The sequence below is a fragment of the Lynx rufus genome, unplaced genomic scaffold, assembly GCF_022079265.1.
Source record: "Lynx rufus isolate CCGP_SWC_20201006 ecotype Redwood Valley unplaced genomic scaffold, mLynRuf1.p SCAF_28, whole genome shotgun sequence".
Classification (NCBI taxonomy): Eukaryota; Metazoa; Chordata; class Mammalia; order Carnivora; family Felidae; genus Lynx; species Lynx rufus.
In genome coordinates this window covers 10,086,116-10,102,052 of record NW_025814843.1, presented here as the reverse complement: position 1 = coordinate 10,102,052, position 15,937 = coordinate 10,086,116, and the positions used below count along the sequence as shown (strand labels likewise).

The 15,937-nt window shown below is 61.4% G+C and overlaps 1 protein-coding gene across 1 annotated transcript; it reads right to left on the bottom strand.

Annotated features, from left to right (window-relative positions):
• On the bottom strand, window positions 1-10,135 carry ALOX12B (arachidonate 12-lipoxygenase, 12R type). The gene is made up of 15 exons (XM_047090032.1): window positions 9,989-10,135; window positions 8,739-8,943; window positions 6,297-6,378; window positions 6,071-6,157; window positions 5,831-5,953; window positions 5,453-5,556; window positions 4,966-5,138; window positions 4,611-4,754; window positions 3,292-3,495; window positions 2,992-3,078; window positions 2,556-2,725; window positions 2,206-2,327; window positions 669-769; window positions 326-496; window positions 1-180 (listed from the first exon to the last, which is right to left on the bottom strand). Exons 1-15 carry the CDS (start codon window positions 10,133-10,135, stop codon window positions 1-3), a joined length of 2,100 nt encoding a protein of 699 aa, XP_046945988.1.
• Between the last annotated feature and the right edge of the window lie 5,802 nt (window positions 10,136-15,937).

Sequence of the window (15,937 nt, the reverse complement as noted above, 5' to 3'; positions counted from 1 at the left end):
CTAGATGGAAATGCTGTTCTCTATCAGCACCGGGTCCAGGTAGTAGTAGGGGACCGGGAGGTCCTTGTTGCGCTGGCGGATGTCGTGCGAGATCTGGGCCAGGCGCTGGCGGAGGACCTCCATGCTCCTCCGCGGGGCCTCCTCCACGAAGTGGATGTCAGGGAAGTGGCCCAGGGGCCGCTGCGGACACGGAACGGGGCAGCTGCGACCGACCGGCCCCCCGCTCTCCGCCTTCCGCAGCCTGCCCCTCCCCTCCCCCCCTTGGCACCCCTCCCCCAGCCCCCAGCCCTCCCTCCCCCTGCCCCCCCCCCCCGCCCCAGGGCACCTTGTCGTCAGGCTCCCGGCTGAGGGTCCAGAGCACCAACAGGGTGATGCACGTGGTTTTCACATCCGGCAACGTGTCCATGTAGCTGTCCCGAGTGGTCAGCCCCTTGGCCTGCATGGGTGGGTTCCTCATGGACGACGGGAAGTTGGGCATCCAGGCGGTGTACTCCAGCTGGAGGTGGGGCAGCGGCGGGGGGAGGCGGGGGTCAGAGAGCACCCCGGGACGCTGGGGGTTTAAACTGAGCTAGGGACGGAAGCTGGGACTTGGCGGGGAGGAGGCCCGAGCAGGGATGACGGCTGAGGTTGGGCTTGAGGTTGGGGCCGGGGCTGGGGGGCGTAGGTACCTGCCCGGTGTTGACGGCGGCGTGCTTGGCGGAGCAGGTGTAGATGACTATAGTGACATATCGGATCAGCTCAGGCACTGTTCGCAAGCACTGAGGGAAGCCTGGGGGGGGGGGGCGGAGGGGCGCGGGGACGCCCAGGCGGCGTCAGTCCCGCCTGGTCCCCGATGGCCGGCAGAGGGCGCCAACAGGCCTGGCTCCCGCGCGTCCGGCCCACACTCCAAGCTGCCACCTCCCTGGGGCGCTCATCCCGCCCGCTTGGCCCTCCTGTGACCATAACTCCAATCCCCCACCCACTCACCCGCCCCCCGTCCAGACCACCTTGGGAGGCGGCCCCAAGTGGCCTTGACCAGAGGTCCTCCCGAGCAGCTCCGGGCACCTGTCTGAGGTCGGGCCCTCCTGTCTTTCTTCCAGCTCCCTTAGGGGGGCCTCTCTGGTCCCAGGACTCAGGAGGGGAAAGGCTTTGGAAGAATCCTGGCTTTCCTGCCCTGACCCAGCACAGTCCCCTCCCACCACACACACACACACACACACACACACACACACTTCTGAACCTTTGCACTCACGCCAGATGGATTTCTCAGTAGCCTGGCCCTTGGTCTCACACCCAATGTAGCTGCCAGCTTCTCTTACCTGTTACCCGCCCCCCCTCCCCTGCTCATGCTCGCTCTCTCTCCCTCTCTCTCAAAATAAAAATAAACTTAAAAAAACAAAACAAAACAAAGCTGATCTCCTTGCAGACGCCTCCATGGCTCCCTCTAGTGTTCAGGGTAATTCCAACCTCCTGAACCAGGGCCCGCGACTGTCCCCCGCTCAGGGCTTCAGCCTTAGTTCGGCCCCACGGAGAGCCTGGCCAACCCCCACCCTCAGAGCAGTAGCTGGGGCCTCTGAGCTCTCGGTGCTCCCCCTGCCCACTCTGGCTTCCCACCAAGAGCTCTTCAACCCCCCCTCCAGCCCCTCCCGGCTAACCTCCCCGTCCTGCAGGTCCTGGCCAGATGTTAGCCCAGATGTTGCATCTCAGCATTCTGCTCTCCCCCTGCTCTCCCTCCACCCGGATTACTTGCCTCCCCTGGGTTCCCGCACACGGCCCCGCCTGCAGCAGTCCCGAGATAGTATAATTGCCCGTGTACTTGAGTGGGCGCCCCACCCTGGAGACCGTGAAGTTGAGGGCAGGCACCTGTATCTCTCCTTCCCTTTGCCTCCTAGCAACCAGCACGGCGTTGTCGCATCACAGATGCTCACTGAATATTGGTTGAGTGGTACCCAAGTGATGACCTCAGGATGTTCCTGCCCGCCCTCCTGGGCCCTCCCAGCCTCCCCACCTCCAGCACGCACCAGCCTTTCCTGTTTGAGCTCATGCCCCGTATCTCAGTCCACAGAGATGACCCTGCCCCCCACCCCCAGCCCCTGAGTTCACACATGGACCCACGGGCAGTCACGTTTCCTTCCCCAGCCTCTCCGAGACTTGGCTCCCTCGGTCCCCAACAAGACCTGCTGTGGCCCAGCCGGGAGGGCCCATCCCACAGCCCCGGGCCCCTACCTGAGCTCTCACGCCCTAGCAGGCACTGCTTAAATATCTCCTGCACCCAGGACTGCAATTCTGGGTCACCCTCCACGGCTGCGTCACACGGGTAATAGTAGGTGATGATCTCGGTCACATACCTGATGGGGGGGGGGGAGGCAGGCCTCAGTTTGGATCTTCCTCCTGCCCTCCCCACTTTTCTTACCTCCCCCAGGATGCCCTGGCCTTGGCCGCCCCAGGCCTGGGGGCGGGCACGTGCTGTGGGGGAAACACAGCATCAGACCCAGGCTCGGGTCAAGTCCTTAAAAGCTCCCTGCGCCCTGCGAGGGCGTCCGCCCGAGTGCCACCCACTGCGGGCCCGGCCTCACCTCTCTAGCGCGTCCCACACTGCCAAGGAGTCGTCTCGGTAATAATATCCCGGCAGGTCCTGGACCCCACGCTCCACAAAATCATTGGGGAGGTAGAGGCTCTCATAGGTGGTCTCTGACAGAGCCCGCACCATCACCTCCGCAAAGCCTTCCAGGCCTAGGGACATGCCCTGTCGGGGAGGAGGCAGACTCTGAGGCTGGCAGGGCCTCCCTGCTGAGGGTCACACCCGTCACACACACAGCCCAGCGATGCCCCTCCAGCCCCCGCCCCATGCATGCCCACACTCCGGGCCAGCGCCCCCCTCTGCACCCCTGTAAACCGGTCCCGTCCGGCCGTGCCCCCTCCCAATCTCAAGTGGGAAATTCGGCTTTTCGCCTCCCCACGAAGGCCGGCAGGGTAGCAGGTGCCTTGCTGGGCTCGGGGCACACGTCTTACCCTGGCAGACAGCCCCCCCTCGTTGAGGAGGAGGGCGCGCCCGATGCTGTTGATCTGGATGGTGTAGCGGGTGTGGGGGACGAGGAGCTACGGGAGACAGACCAGGAGAGAGGACCACGGTTACCCCCCAGAGGACGGGGCACCCCCTTCCCTGTGCAGCGCTACGCCCTCTGACTTTAGGAAGTCCCCACCCGAGCCCGCTCTTGGGGGTCCCTGGCTGCCTCCCCGAGTCTCAGTGGAGTCCCTCTACCTGCTGGCGAGCCAGGTGCCTTTCTGAGGCCCCCGGGGCCAAAGCCGTACCTTGTAGAGAGGGTGACACATGGGCAGCTGTCTCAGCATGGCCAGGCAGAAGGCCTCCGCGATGAGGTGCGTCTCCAGCAGGTGCGAGATGGCCTCGTGGCAGTAGAACTCGGCGTAGCGCACCCACGTCTTGGCCAGCAGCCAGTCCCACTCCGAGTCACTCGGCAGGAAGATGGGGCTCTCGGGCCCCGGGGTCTGGCTGAGCTGGGGACGGGGAAGGAGGGAGAGTTAAGTGAGGACACACACACACACACACACACACACACACACATGGGCCCCCCCTGCAGGAAGGAGGTAGAGAAGAGCCCGAGGAGGTAAAAATGCCACTCCATACACTCGAGGCCCTCTGGTCCCCTGAGCACACCAGGGCCCTTCCTCCTGCCTCACATTTGTTCTTGATGTCCCCTCTGCCTGCAGTGCCTTCCCCCCCCCCCCCACCTGGAAGCTCCCACTCATTTCTTAAGAAGCAGCACAAGGGGCACCTGAGTGGCTCAGTGGGTTAGGCATCCGACTCTTGATTTCAGCTCCAGTCCTGATTTCTTGGTTCGGGAGTTCGAGCCCCGGGTCAGGCTCTGTGCTGGCTGTGTGGAGCCTGCTTGGGATTCTCTCCCCGCCCCCCGTTCCTCCCTTGCTTGTGCTCTTTCTCTCTCTCTCAAAATAAATAAACTTAAGAAAAGAAAAAGAAAAAGCAGCTCACAAGTTGCCTGAGAAGCCTCCCTTATTTCAACCCCACAGTCGCCCCGTTCAGCTGCAGGAGTTGTGCACTGCGCAAGGGTACCCAGCCCCCTGGGGCAGAGGAAGTCCCTGGAATCTAGCCTACGCTGTTCCACTAATGAACCAGGAACATCAGAGTTTGGCTGAACCCCCTCCCCGGAGGGATGCCTTTTTCTAATTTGGACATGATGCTGGTGGAGGCCCCTGGAAACATAGTACCTCGGTTCCCTTTCCTGCCAGGCCACTCTCTCTGAAGAAGGCGGCCACGTCTGATTAGCTGTGTTTCCAGCAGAGGGCTGGCCCAGGGCAGGTGTTGGCTTATCGAGCAAATGGATGACTGGACCGAAAGAGACAAGCTTGAACAACCAAGCACATCCCCATCTGGTCACCTCTGTGCGCGCACACCCAGTGTGCCCATTCTACGCACGGGGACTTGCACACAAGTGCACGCCCAGAGACCCGAGTTCGTGCACCGGCATACACGCATCCAGTGGTCTGTAGGGCCACCGGGGCCTCAGTCCAAGGCCCACACACAGGGCCACACGCCAGGCTCTCGCGTTGGCCACACGCTCACACAGCGGCCCCCCCGCCTGCACCACAGGCACCTGGATGGCGATGGGCATCATGTTCCCTTCTGGGCCAAAGTGCAGCAGGCAGAGCGGGGCACAGTGATGCTGCTTCCTTCCGTTGAGCTCGATGCTGGGGATGCCTTCCAAGATGCGGTAGTCGGCCAGGTAAATGTTCCCCTTCTGGAAGGGGGCCGAAAGGGGAGGGCAGGTGAGCGCCAACGCGCCGGACCTGGGACTCACGCCTTGGGTGCGGAGTGCCCCGCGCCCCCACGGGGCAGGGGTTGGCCAGAGACCCGAGCGGGGAATGCAGGAGCGGAGGGCACTCTGGGGGCAGCAAAGGTGGGTGGGGAGAGACGGGGAGGCCAGGGATCCCCTCCGGATGGGGCCTCACCTCCAGCTCCGCTTGCAGGCACGTTCCCTCGCCCAAGAACGGGGCCACCATGTCGTCCGTGACGGGGAACTTGTCTGGGATCTGCGTGCAGCGGCGGAGCAGGCCTGGGTTGATGCCGTTGAGGTACTGATACCCAAAGAAGCTGTCTTCCGTCCAGTGCTCGGCCACGTACTCTGGGGAGGGGGAGACGGTACCCCGGTCATCCTCAGGGACAGAGAAGCGTGGGGCTGAGGCCCTGGACAGAAGAAGACCGGGGACCCCAGAGAAGCCCCCAGCCTCCGCTTGAGCGGCTGGAGACGCCCAGGGCGGCATTTTCCCTGAGGCCGCCAGGGGGCGCGCCCGCCCTCCTCGTCCCCTCGGCCTCGGCTTCACCCCGCGCCCCGCCTCCCGCGGCCCCGACGGGGGTCCCGCCTCCAGCGCGCGCCCGCCGCTCCTCCGGCCGGAGGCCGCGTGGCTCCCCTGGTTCGGTGCGCGATGCCCCTCGTACCGGAGATGATGGACTTGTTGGCAGGGAAAATTTTCTTGATGTCCTTCAGCCTCTTCCACGACTGCTTGCAGTCCACCAGGCCGCGGAGTTTGAAGCCCAGCGCCCTAGGGACGGGGTTCGAGGGGGAGACGCTCAGAGAGGCAGCCGCCAGCCCCGCCGAGGCCCCTGGCCGCCTGGCCTCCGGGCCCGGAGCACCAGGTCCTTCTGCGGCCGGGGGTCTGGCGCCACCTCCCGGGCTCCCCGGGCCTGGCTTCTCAGCTCTCTGCCCGCCCGGATGGCGATCTGTCGCGAGCTCGTGGGGGGGCGGGGGGGGGGGGGGTGCTGCGGTGGAGGCGGGCCCGGAGCCGGGACGGGGACCCCTCACTCGCGCACACTCACATGGGCCCCAGGCGGAAGAAGAACGAGGCCGTCTTGATGAAGGAGTAGCGGAGGTTTGAGTTCAGGAACTTGGTGGCCTTGATGTTGATGAGAATCGGGAAACCGGGGATATAACCATTCCACCTGTGGGAGAGAGTGCAGGGCTGGGGCCTGGCACCTGCGGAGCCCCGGGGAAGGTGGAGGGGGCAGAGCCCAGGGGTCAGCCACGGAAGGGGCCCCAGGGCAGCCTCGGGTCCTCACTCAGGCCGGTTGGGGTTTCTCCGCGCAGGCGGGCGGTAACTGGGGATGTGCACGTAGTTGGGTAGGCCGGGAACGAAGACCCTCCAGCTGCGGTGCGGAGAGAAGCCGAGACTGTGGGCCCTGATGCGCATGCGCCAAGATGGGCCGAAGGCCAAGCCATCGCCCCGCGCCCCCCTCACCGCCACCACCCCCTGACCTCCCGCAGCCCCGGTCGCCCTCTCCTCACTGGTAGAAGTCCTGTTTGGCTCTGATCTCTTCCCGGCGGTGCTCCAGAAGGATCGGCAGCGTGTCGTCCGCTGTCGTCTTTCCTGCCGGGAGACCAAAGAGGAGGCTCGGGGTCTGACCCCCGCCCATTTCAAGGATCCGAATTCAGCTCCAGCCCTCTAGACTGGCCCTGGGGCCCCAGACCAGGAATGGGAAGGTTTACCCAGGAAGAGGGGGCGCGTGTCTCCTCCCAAAAACTCAGAGGAGAGGATCAAGGACCACCCTCCGCCCCCTCGCTCTACGAAGCTGGGTGGTCCGTTTTCTGGACCGACTAAAACGCTATTGAAGAACAGTTATTTAGCGCTTACTAGTACCCGGCACTTTGTAAACACTTTACTTCTGTTAATAATGTAATCCAGGGACACCTGGGTGGCTCAGTCGCTTAAGCGACCGCTCCTAATCTGGGCTCAGGTCATGATCTCACGGTTTGTGAGTTGAAGACCCGCGCCGGGCTCCGCACTGACAGCACAGGGCCTGCTTGAGATTCTGTCTCTCCCTCGCTGTCTGCCCCTCCCCCACTTGCTCTCTATCACTCTCTCTCAAAATAAATAAACGTAAAAAACAATCATAATTTAATCCACACAGGGACAACCTTGCAAGGCAGGTGACTCTTTGTATAGGCCGGAGAGCCAGTTTCCACAATTCCAAAGTCCAAAAGACCATAGAAATCAACTTCGTCTTTTCCACAAGTTAGGCGCAAATACCTTGGCGGGCAGAACCCGAGGCTCTACACAGTCTTTATTGAACTCACTTGGTGTAACTATCCATAGTTTTGGCTGCAGAAATATTCATATGTTTGACTAGGGGATGCGCCTGTGGATGCAAGGCATAACGTATGGAGCGTGTGAATGGTATATATCGGTATAGATGGATATGTGCGCACATGCTCTAAATGAAATCTGAATTTCAAAACACCCCTGGCCCCAAAAGTTTCAGCCAAGGGACCAGATGGCGTGCTCATTTTACAAGGAGAAAACGGTCAGCTGGGCTCCGAACTTTGTCGGACGTCCCGGCGGGTAGTCCCAGGCTGGCACGTTTCTACACAGCAGCCCCGTCATTTTCCCGTGAGGCCCTCCTCGCCACCCTCCCCTTCCTCCACGTCCCTCAGCTTATGCTGTGTTCTGGGTGGACAGTGTCCAACCCGGAGACCCAGCTTGGCTTTATCCCCCGGTGAGGGGCCCAGCCAGTGACTCAGGCCTCCCCGCCCTGCTCTCCCCCGAGGCTGCCCCGCCCGGCCCCCATTCCTGCCCTTCCCCTGCTTCCCATGCACTCAGACCTATGGCTGCGGGAAGATGCTCCCGGCCCCCTGTGAGACCCTCCCCTTGGCCCTCCCCACCCTCCCCCAGGCCTGCCTTCCCCCCCACCCCTGCCTCTTTCCCCAGCTCGCTCAGTGCCCCTGCTGCCGGGGACACAAGAAATGGAGGAAGGTGATCAGCTGCCCGGGGGGGTGGGGGGGGGAGACCCAAGTGCCCTGCCCTCCTGTCCACTTTGAGGGAGGCTAGACAGAAGCTGGGACGGTGGGGCCATGATGACAGAAGAGGACAAGCCTGTAGTCCCCATGTAGCAGCCGAGTATCAGGAAGCAAAGCCAAGGCCACCAGACAAGGGCGGTGGCAGGGGGTGGACGCAAGGAGCTTAGACACTCCCTGTCCCTCTTCCAGGGCAGTAACCGAGTGACTGGGAGAATAGCCCGGCGGCCTTGACCAGGCACCAGGGAAAACCCAGCCTCGTGCTGGGCCATGATGGAGCCTTGATGGAAGAAGGGGGGCCTTCTGGAGCAGCACTGAGCCCTGCTAGAGATATAAGGTGTCCTAATGGGGCGGTAGGGAGGCCTTTGGGGCCACAGGACATCCCCTCAAGTCCACAAAATGCGCAGTTAGACGCCCAGGGCTCCTATGACAAGGTTCAGACCCTCACGCTCTGTCCTGTGGAGACGTGTTGAGCGAACACGGCTTCCTGACAGAACGTGCAGCAGCTGGGGCGATGGGGCCTCCCCATCAGAGTGACGAGGCCTCGTGCTGCAGGGACGGACCTCGCTGGAGTCACGGGGGGTCTTTCTGGAGCGGCAGACACGGCACGTGGCACAGACAGGGCACCCGAGGCCCGTACTCAGCGCAGCCACGGGTCTCCGCAGTGGCGGGAGTCAGGGGTAGGACTGCGAGGGAGCTAATGGAGAGCACGCTTGTCTCAGCCCGGACCTGGGGTCCTGAGACCCTGAGGGTGGCCCCAACCTCCTTCCTGTCTGTCCCTGCAAGGCTGCAGCCCGGCGCTGGGCCCCGCGGTGGCAATGACCCAGGGTGATGCGCGAGAGCGTCAGGTGTTCCCGGGAGTCCCTGTGGGGGCCCGGCGGGTGACAGGTGGGAGCGAGGGGCCCGGCGGCACCGGGAGGGGTGCCGAGGGCTTGCCTGTGGCCTCCCTGAGCGCCAGGGTCTCGTAGCCATCCATCCACTGGTAGGCGGGGAAGTGGTACACGCGGCCGCCGGGCGCACAGATCTGCACGTAGTTACAGTACCAGGAGTTTTTGGGTAAGAAGGAGTGACGCTCCTTGTGCAGTCGGATGATAATGAGCTCCCCCAGGTCCTGCTGGCACCGGACGGTGTATTCATCCACCTGGCCAGGGCACAGGGCCGGGTGAGCGGGCAGGACTGGCCCCCGGCCCCTCGGGCCTCCCGCCCACCCATCTGGGCCCTCACCCAGGCTCCGCTCTGCTGAGGGGGTGCCGCGCTCGCCGCGCTGGGCTGGGACGACTCCATCTGGATCTGGTTTCTCCTCCCCCCACACCTAGTCGGCCGGCACCTGCTGGGCCCTTCTACCCAGGGCTGAGCAGGAAGGATACCCCCCCTCCATTCACAGCCACCCTCCCCAGGCCCCACCCTCCCGCCCTCCTTAGCCACTTGAGGCTGCAGGAGGCCATGCGGCCCCCCAGGGGGTGGACCCCAAAGGGGTCCAGGTGGGGTCCAGGGCCCCCCAGACCTCCTACAGGCTTAGAGCGAGGCAGAGGTGGTCCCGCCAGCCCCCTTTGCTCCTACTTGTCAGTGAAGATGTGGAGAGACAGAAGTGGCCATATAGACAGAGTGCCCAATTAAGAGGATGTAGAGGCAGGTGGCTGGACCTGACTCGGAACCAGGGCTGAGGGACCGGCAAAGGGTGTCTCCCATCATGGAGCAGGTGGGCCCCGCTGGACAGGCTGGTCTGATGCCATTTTCAGCCACAGAGAATCCAATGTGCATTTAAGCCAGTTATGATGGAACTTACCTTAGGAAGAGTAAGGGTGGGAGGGAGAGGGATGGGGGGGAGGCCGAGACGAGGGGTGCGGATGAGTGATAGAGAGGAAGCGAGAAGAGGTGAGAAAAGGCAGGGAGAGAGGAGAAATGGCCACGCAGGGGCGGGAGGTGACAGACCGGGGATGAGGCAGTATGGCCCAGAGAGCAGAGACCCCTGGGAGCCAGGTCTGGGGGGAGGGCGGAGGGGGGAGGGCATCTGGAGTTGCCCTTGGGAACTTTCAGAGCCCCCCCCACCACACGTACACACCCATTCACCCCAAACACACTCCTATGCCACACACATACACACTCACACACATCACACGCACTTACATACACACACCACACACAGACTCACAAATCACACCCATGCACACACACACCATACTCACCGCCCCAGTTGCAAAGTCTCTCCCAAAATGGTTCAGCAGCTGCTTGTGGCTCTCTCCTTGGGTCCCCACAATGGTCAGCGAGATGGAATCCATCGTGCCCGACAAGAGGTCGGTACCCGTGGCCACCTTGACTTTGTAGGTGGCCATGGCTACTCCTCAGGAGGCAGGAGGGAGGGCTTGAGTCCAGACTCCTCGGGGGCCGCACGGGGGCCCAGACCAGGCAGGGGAAGCCAGACGGGGAGCCGTGGACGGGGCCAGCCTCCCGAGAGGGAGAGGTGAGGCAAGGACGTCTGGCCCCCAGGGCAGCTCGGAGCCCGGATCTGCGCGCTGGGAGCCGGGCCGGCAGGGCGCTGGGCCTGCTTCTGAGAGGGCGGACCCAAGACGCCCTGGATGAAGGAGGCTTCGGGGCGGGGGAGCCAGTCCAGCCTGCGCCAGGGCCCCAGGGAAGTTAGGGGACAGGGCTGGGCGGGGCCCCCAGATCTGTATCAGCCTAATAAGCGCCTTCCTTCTGCCCGCCCCCATGGGCCACGGCACAAGACACCCCTGCCAAGCAGACCCATGGGCAACGGGGTTACCAGCCTCGGTTCCGGGGCCCCCAGCGGGTGGGAGCGAGGGGACGGGGCCCGACACAAACTCGCCGTCCAACTGGCCTGCTGCCTGGCCGTTCCTCTCCGGGCCACAGGGCAGGCTGTGGCCACAGAGGGGAAGGCTAACTGATCCTCCTGCCCCAGCGCCCTTGAGAGAAAGGGTGACAGGTGCCGACCTTGACCTCGGGTCGCTAGGGCACAGAGAAGCTCCAGAGAGAGGTGATCAGGGAGGGAGAGAGGGTGTCTGTCGCTCTTTGCAGGGCCAGGATCAGCTGGGGAGGAGGGGGGGCATACAAACATAGATGACAGAGCAAAACTGGGGGCACAAGAAATACACTAAGGGGTGGGCATGTAATCTGTAGTTTAATCATTACGGAATTCTACGCCGCAATTTAAAAAAAAAGAAGAAGAAGAACAAACCACGGTGATGAATCTCGCAAAGATTATATTGAGTGAAAGATGCCAGGCATAACACAAAAGGGTACACGCTGTATCATTCCATCGACACCAAATTTGAGAACAGACGAAACTATGCAACTCTTTTGTTTTTCAGTTTTTTTATGTTTTATTTATTCTTTCGAGAGAGAGAGACAGAGCACGAGCAGGGGAGGGGCAGAGAGCGAGGGGGACACAGAATCGGAAGCAGGCTCCAGGCTCCGAGCTGTCAGCACAGAGCCCGACGCGGGGCTCGAACCCACGAATCGTGAGATCGTGACCTGAGCCAAGATCAAGATTGGATGCTTAACCAACCGAGCCCCCCAGACACTCCTCTTTTGTTTTATAAAGTACTCATCCTCACCTCCCCCACCCCACCCCACCCCCCCAAAAAAACTGATGAAGCTAAACAGAGGATTGGAATAAAGGTTGGGCTCCAAGAGACTTGGGCTCGTCTGGAACCAAATCATTCCTTCCTGCCTTCATGCATTCGGGAGATGTTTCTGGAGCACACAGGGTTCCAGGCACCCTTCTAGGCACTGCAGATGCACAGAACAAGTGAAATACTCACAGAGCTTCCTGAAGCCGGAACAGAAGGAAACAATCATTCCTCTGTTTGGACAGGAAGCGCTCTGGGGAAAATTTGGGGCGGGAAGAGAGGTGGGATTGGGGGCTAGTGTCCCATAGAATCGCAGACGCAGGAGGCATGAGGACTGGGGTGGGCCGGGGCCCCAGGACACAGCTGAGTGGAGGGAGGTGCGGGGGACCGCAGTTAGATGATGGGAGAGAGTGGGAGAGTGAGGGGAGGGTCACACTCCCATCCACCCTGCCTGGACCTGCCTTCTAGCCTTCCGCCCTTAGAGACAGCTGGGGCCAACCAGGAAGCACCTTCTCAGATGCCCTCTGGGGAGTCACCCTTCCTCACTGTTGAGGGAAGTTCACACAGCATCCCGGGGCCAAGTTAGGGCCACAGCGGGCTGGGATTCTGAGATGGAGAGAAGATTCCAGTAGGTTCTGGATTGGGTGAGGGTGCGATTCAGGCTGAGCTTAGAGACAGGGATGTGGTTGGGGTTAGGGAGTGAAATGACCTTCTTAAGACCCAAATGTGCTCAAGTCACCCGCACCCCGTCCCACCCCAGCTCAAGCCTGGAAGTGGCTCCCTCTGACCTTCCGGGTAATGACGGGTAATGACGTAGCTCCCACGGCCTGTCTTATAGACTTCATTCCCCCAAGTTCCTCTGAGCTCTCTTCTGCCTGGACAACGTGCCTCCGGCACCACCAACAGATGCTAACGGAGCCCCTACTGTGTGCCCAGAGGCACTACGTCAGGCCCTAGGTGCGTTCTGTAAACAAAGCAAATTGCTGCCCTTCCCCCTGGAGCTTACGTTCTAGCTCTAGCGGAGGAAACAGATAATACTGTGTACAGATGAAGCAAATACAATATTATGTTCAATGGTGATAAGCGTTGAAGAGAAAAAACAAAGCAGGGAAGGAAATTATAAAGTATGAGGGAGCAGGGGCGCCTGGGTGGCTCAGGTCACGATCTCACGGTTTGTGGGTTCAGGCCCCGCGTCGGACTCTGTGCTGACAGCTCAGAGCCTGGAGCCTGCTTCCGATTCTGTGTCTCCCTCTTGCTCTCTGCCTCTCCCCTGCTCGCCCGCTCTCTCTCTCTCTCAAAAATAATAAAATAAACATTTAAAAAATTAAAAAATGTATATATATTTTAAAAAAACGGATAAGAAGCAAACTTTAGATACAGAGGGGCCAGGGAGGCACTCTTTGACAAGGGGACTTTTGAGTAAAGACATGAAGGGAGGAGAGGGAGAGAGCAGGGGAGGGGCAGAGAGAGGAGGAGAATCCCAAGCAGGCTCCATGCTGTCAACACAGAGCCTGCTGTGGGGCTCAGACTCAACAAACCATGAGATCATGACCTGAGCTGAAACCAGGAGTCAGATGCTTCACCCGCGGAGCCACCCAGGTGCCCCGAAAACATGATTCTTAATGGTTGGATGGGCTGGTGATGAGGACAAGGTCAGGGCTGGGAAGTGCATCAGTGGTGGGACTGGAATCAGGGGTAGGACTCAGAGAGGAAAGCTGGATTGGGGTTAGCGTGAGGCCTGAGGCCGGGAGGGGGGGGGTTGGCGTGGTGATGGCGGGGACAGGAATGGGGTACGGGGATGGGGGCAGGACTGGGAGAAGGCTGAGGGTAGTCATGCCTGTGCTGGGTGACTGGCAGGGCTGTCTCATCCGCCTGGGCACAGTGCTGCCCTTGGGCCAAGGACAGGAGCTGTCAGGCAGGTCAGGCCTGCCCTCCTGGGCTCTGCTCAGCCACCCAGATGACTCTTGGGGGATGCTAGGAGACTGATGGTGCAAATTTGCATCTCAAGATGCAAATTCCGCGCGAGCTCTCCCAGCCCCCTACTTTGAAGCCACGCCCCTTTCCTCGAGACTGTGCCCCAGGGGGCTGCTTATCTGGGTGAGGAGCAGGGCGGGGCGGCATGGGAATCGAGACTCAGGGGTTTCCGGAGCGGCCCTTCCAGGCCCCTCTGGGACAGAGTCCAGGGCAGTAGGGGTGAGAGGCCCCGCCTTGACCTTCTATTCCAGTGGTAAAGACAGAGGAGGGGCGGGGCCGGGAGCTGACCCTGGGTGTCACCACAAACGGTGGGGATCTGCCTCCTCAAATCGGAACCCATCCTCCACAGATCTCCACCCCCGCCCCCCGCCGATCCCTTTGTCCCCCCCCTCCCCGAAAAACGCCGGAGCGGCGGCTCTGGGTTTGATCAGGGCAAAAGTCTCGAGTGGGAATTAGATCCCCGGGGGGAAACAGACGGAGACGAGGGTGGTGGGGATGGGAGCGTGGCCGCGGACACGGATGGGACAGGCACGAGAATGTGGCTGGGCCAAAACGTGGCACCGAGTAGATGCTCACGGGGCTGAAGAACTGGTTCTCCTGGGCCAGGGGTGGACCAGAGAGCAGGGGAGGCACCTGGGAAGGATGCGAGCTCGCTGGCTTGGCTCACTCACAATGGCCACCCACACAGGAAGCTGAGTCCCTTGCTGCTGGGGGGCCCTCCACTGCTTGCCCCACCCCAGCCCTGCAAGGCAGGGAGCAAACCCTGGGGCCCCACCCCCTCCCAGGACACAGAAGAAAAAAAAGGCAAATGGGGCCACTCTCATGCTTAAAACTCACCAGAGCATAAAACGGTATTGCCCTTAGGTCAAATCCAAGAGTTTACTATGGACTTGGGGACGGGGCGTGACCATCTGGTGCCCACCCCCGGGTCACCTTATCGCAGCCACCTTGACTTTCTCTCCGGTCCTCAAACACATGCCCTGAAGGGGTCTGGCGCCTGCCCATCCTGGTCTGTAACACCTTCTCCCCCAGACCCATCCTCCCCCACCATGTCGCCCCCCCAGGTTGGGCTAACACACCACAGCGGGCAGGGGCGGGGCGGGGAGTCATCTCCATCTCCGCCCCGCCCCCTGAAACCCTCTGGAAGGATTGTGCGCTGCTTCCTGGAGATCCCGAACAGTGTCTAGGGACACAGGAGCCGTGAGGCAAGCAGATCCTGGAATGTCAACCCTGGAAGGGACTTTCCAGGTCTTCTTGTCCCTCCCGTTTATCTGAGACATTTGGGCCACCGAGGTTGAGGCACTGGCTCAAGGCCAACTGGGAAGAGAGGCTGGTGTGCGTCCCACAACACCAGTCTCCTTCCAGACCAAAATAGGGGTTCAGCATGCAGGCTGGAGAAGCCCCCTATCTGATAGGCTCCAGCCTCTCTCCCGCAGCCTGTCCCCCAAGTTTCCCAGAGCCCGGGCAGAATCCTATGTGCCGCCGGGTTTGTCTCCCCAATAAATTTTCCTCCAAGCTGGCTTTCTGGGAAACCAGATTCCAGTGATCCGCCTCTGTCCCTCCCTCTCCGGCTTGGGGGCATTTTTAGCACGGCATGCCTTCCAATGCTAACTTGGTGCCTGCCAAGGATTGTCTGGCTATCTGGAGGGACAGGCTGCCTGAGTGGTTTTTTTTTTTAAGTTTATTTATTTATTTTAAGAGAAACAGAGGCAGCGTGAGCAGGGGAGGGGCAGAGAGAGAGAGGTGGGGGGGGTGGAGAGAGAGCCCCACCGCTCTGTCAGCGCACAGCCCGCGGTGGGGCTCGAACTCACAAACCGTGAGATCGTGACCTGAGCCGAAAGCAAGAGCCTGCGCGTGGTCTCACACCATGGCAGGCTTCCTGTGGTCCGAAGTCAAAGCCCAGGTTTAAGGGGCCTGACCGTCCAGCCTCTGCCACAGTCCCGGCCACAAAGGGCTGCCTCGGGGTAGTTCTTAGTCCTCCGACCTTGTTCGAAGGTGAACAAAATCTGGGGATTTGGGCTAAATTCTTCGATTGGAACCCGCCAGCGAGATATCCCTGAACACACCTCCTCATGCACGATGGCACACGGGGACCCTCTTCTCTGAGGATCACGGGCACAGGAAGGGAAAACCCGACCCCCTTCCTGCCCCCAACCCTCGTCCCCTCTCACCCGCCCCGTTCACGAAGGGAGAAGGAGTTTGGTTGAACAGGGAGAAGATTCCTCGGGCCTGACAAGGAAAAGGACGGGCAGTGTTTTTCTCTGGGTCTGTGGCACAGCGGCTGCTCTAGAATTTCCACACAGCGGAGGAATGAGGCTGGGAGAAGAGACTGGTGTGCTTTCCTCCCCCGGGGGCCCCGGGATGGCAGTTCAGGAGACGCGTTCGGTCCTGAGCTTCTCACGGATCTGCGTCTGTACAGCAAGCTCTTTCTGGCGGCCAAGGCCAAGGCGGCCACTCAGCGGGGGAACGAACACGGGCGTTGGTCTGCAGTGGGGCCTGGGAGACTCAGCGGCCTAGCAAAGCCCTCGCCCAGGCGACTCTCCCGATGGGTCTCCAGTTACTGTGACAGTAAAG

Excerpts from the sequence above, each read along its gene's own strand:
- ALOX12B (XM_047090032.1), bottom strand. The coding sequence starts at position 10,135 with ATGGCCACCTACAAAGTCAAGGTGGCCACGGGTACCGACCTCTTGTCG. Across the intron at positions 4,755-4,965 it reads GCCTGCAAGCGGAGCTGGAG|AAGGGGAACATTTACCTGGC; the intron begins GTGAGGCCCCAT and ends GCCCCCTTCCAG. Across the intron at positions 3,079-3,291 it reads TGTGTCACCCTCTCTACAAG|CTCCTCGTCCCCCACACCCG; the intron begins GTACGGCTTTGG and ends TGTCTCCCGTAG.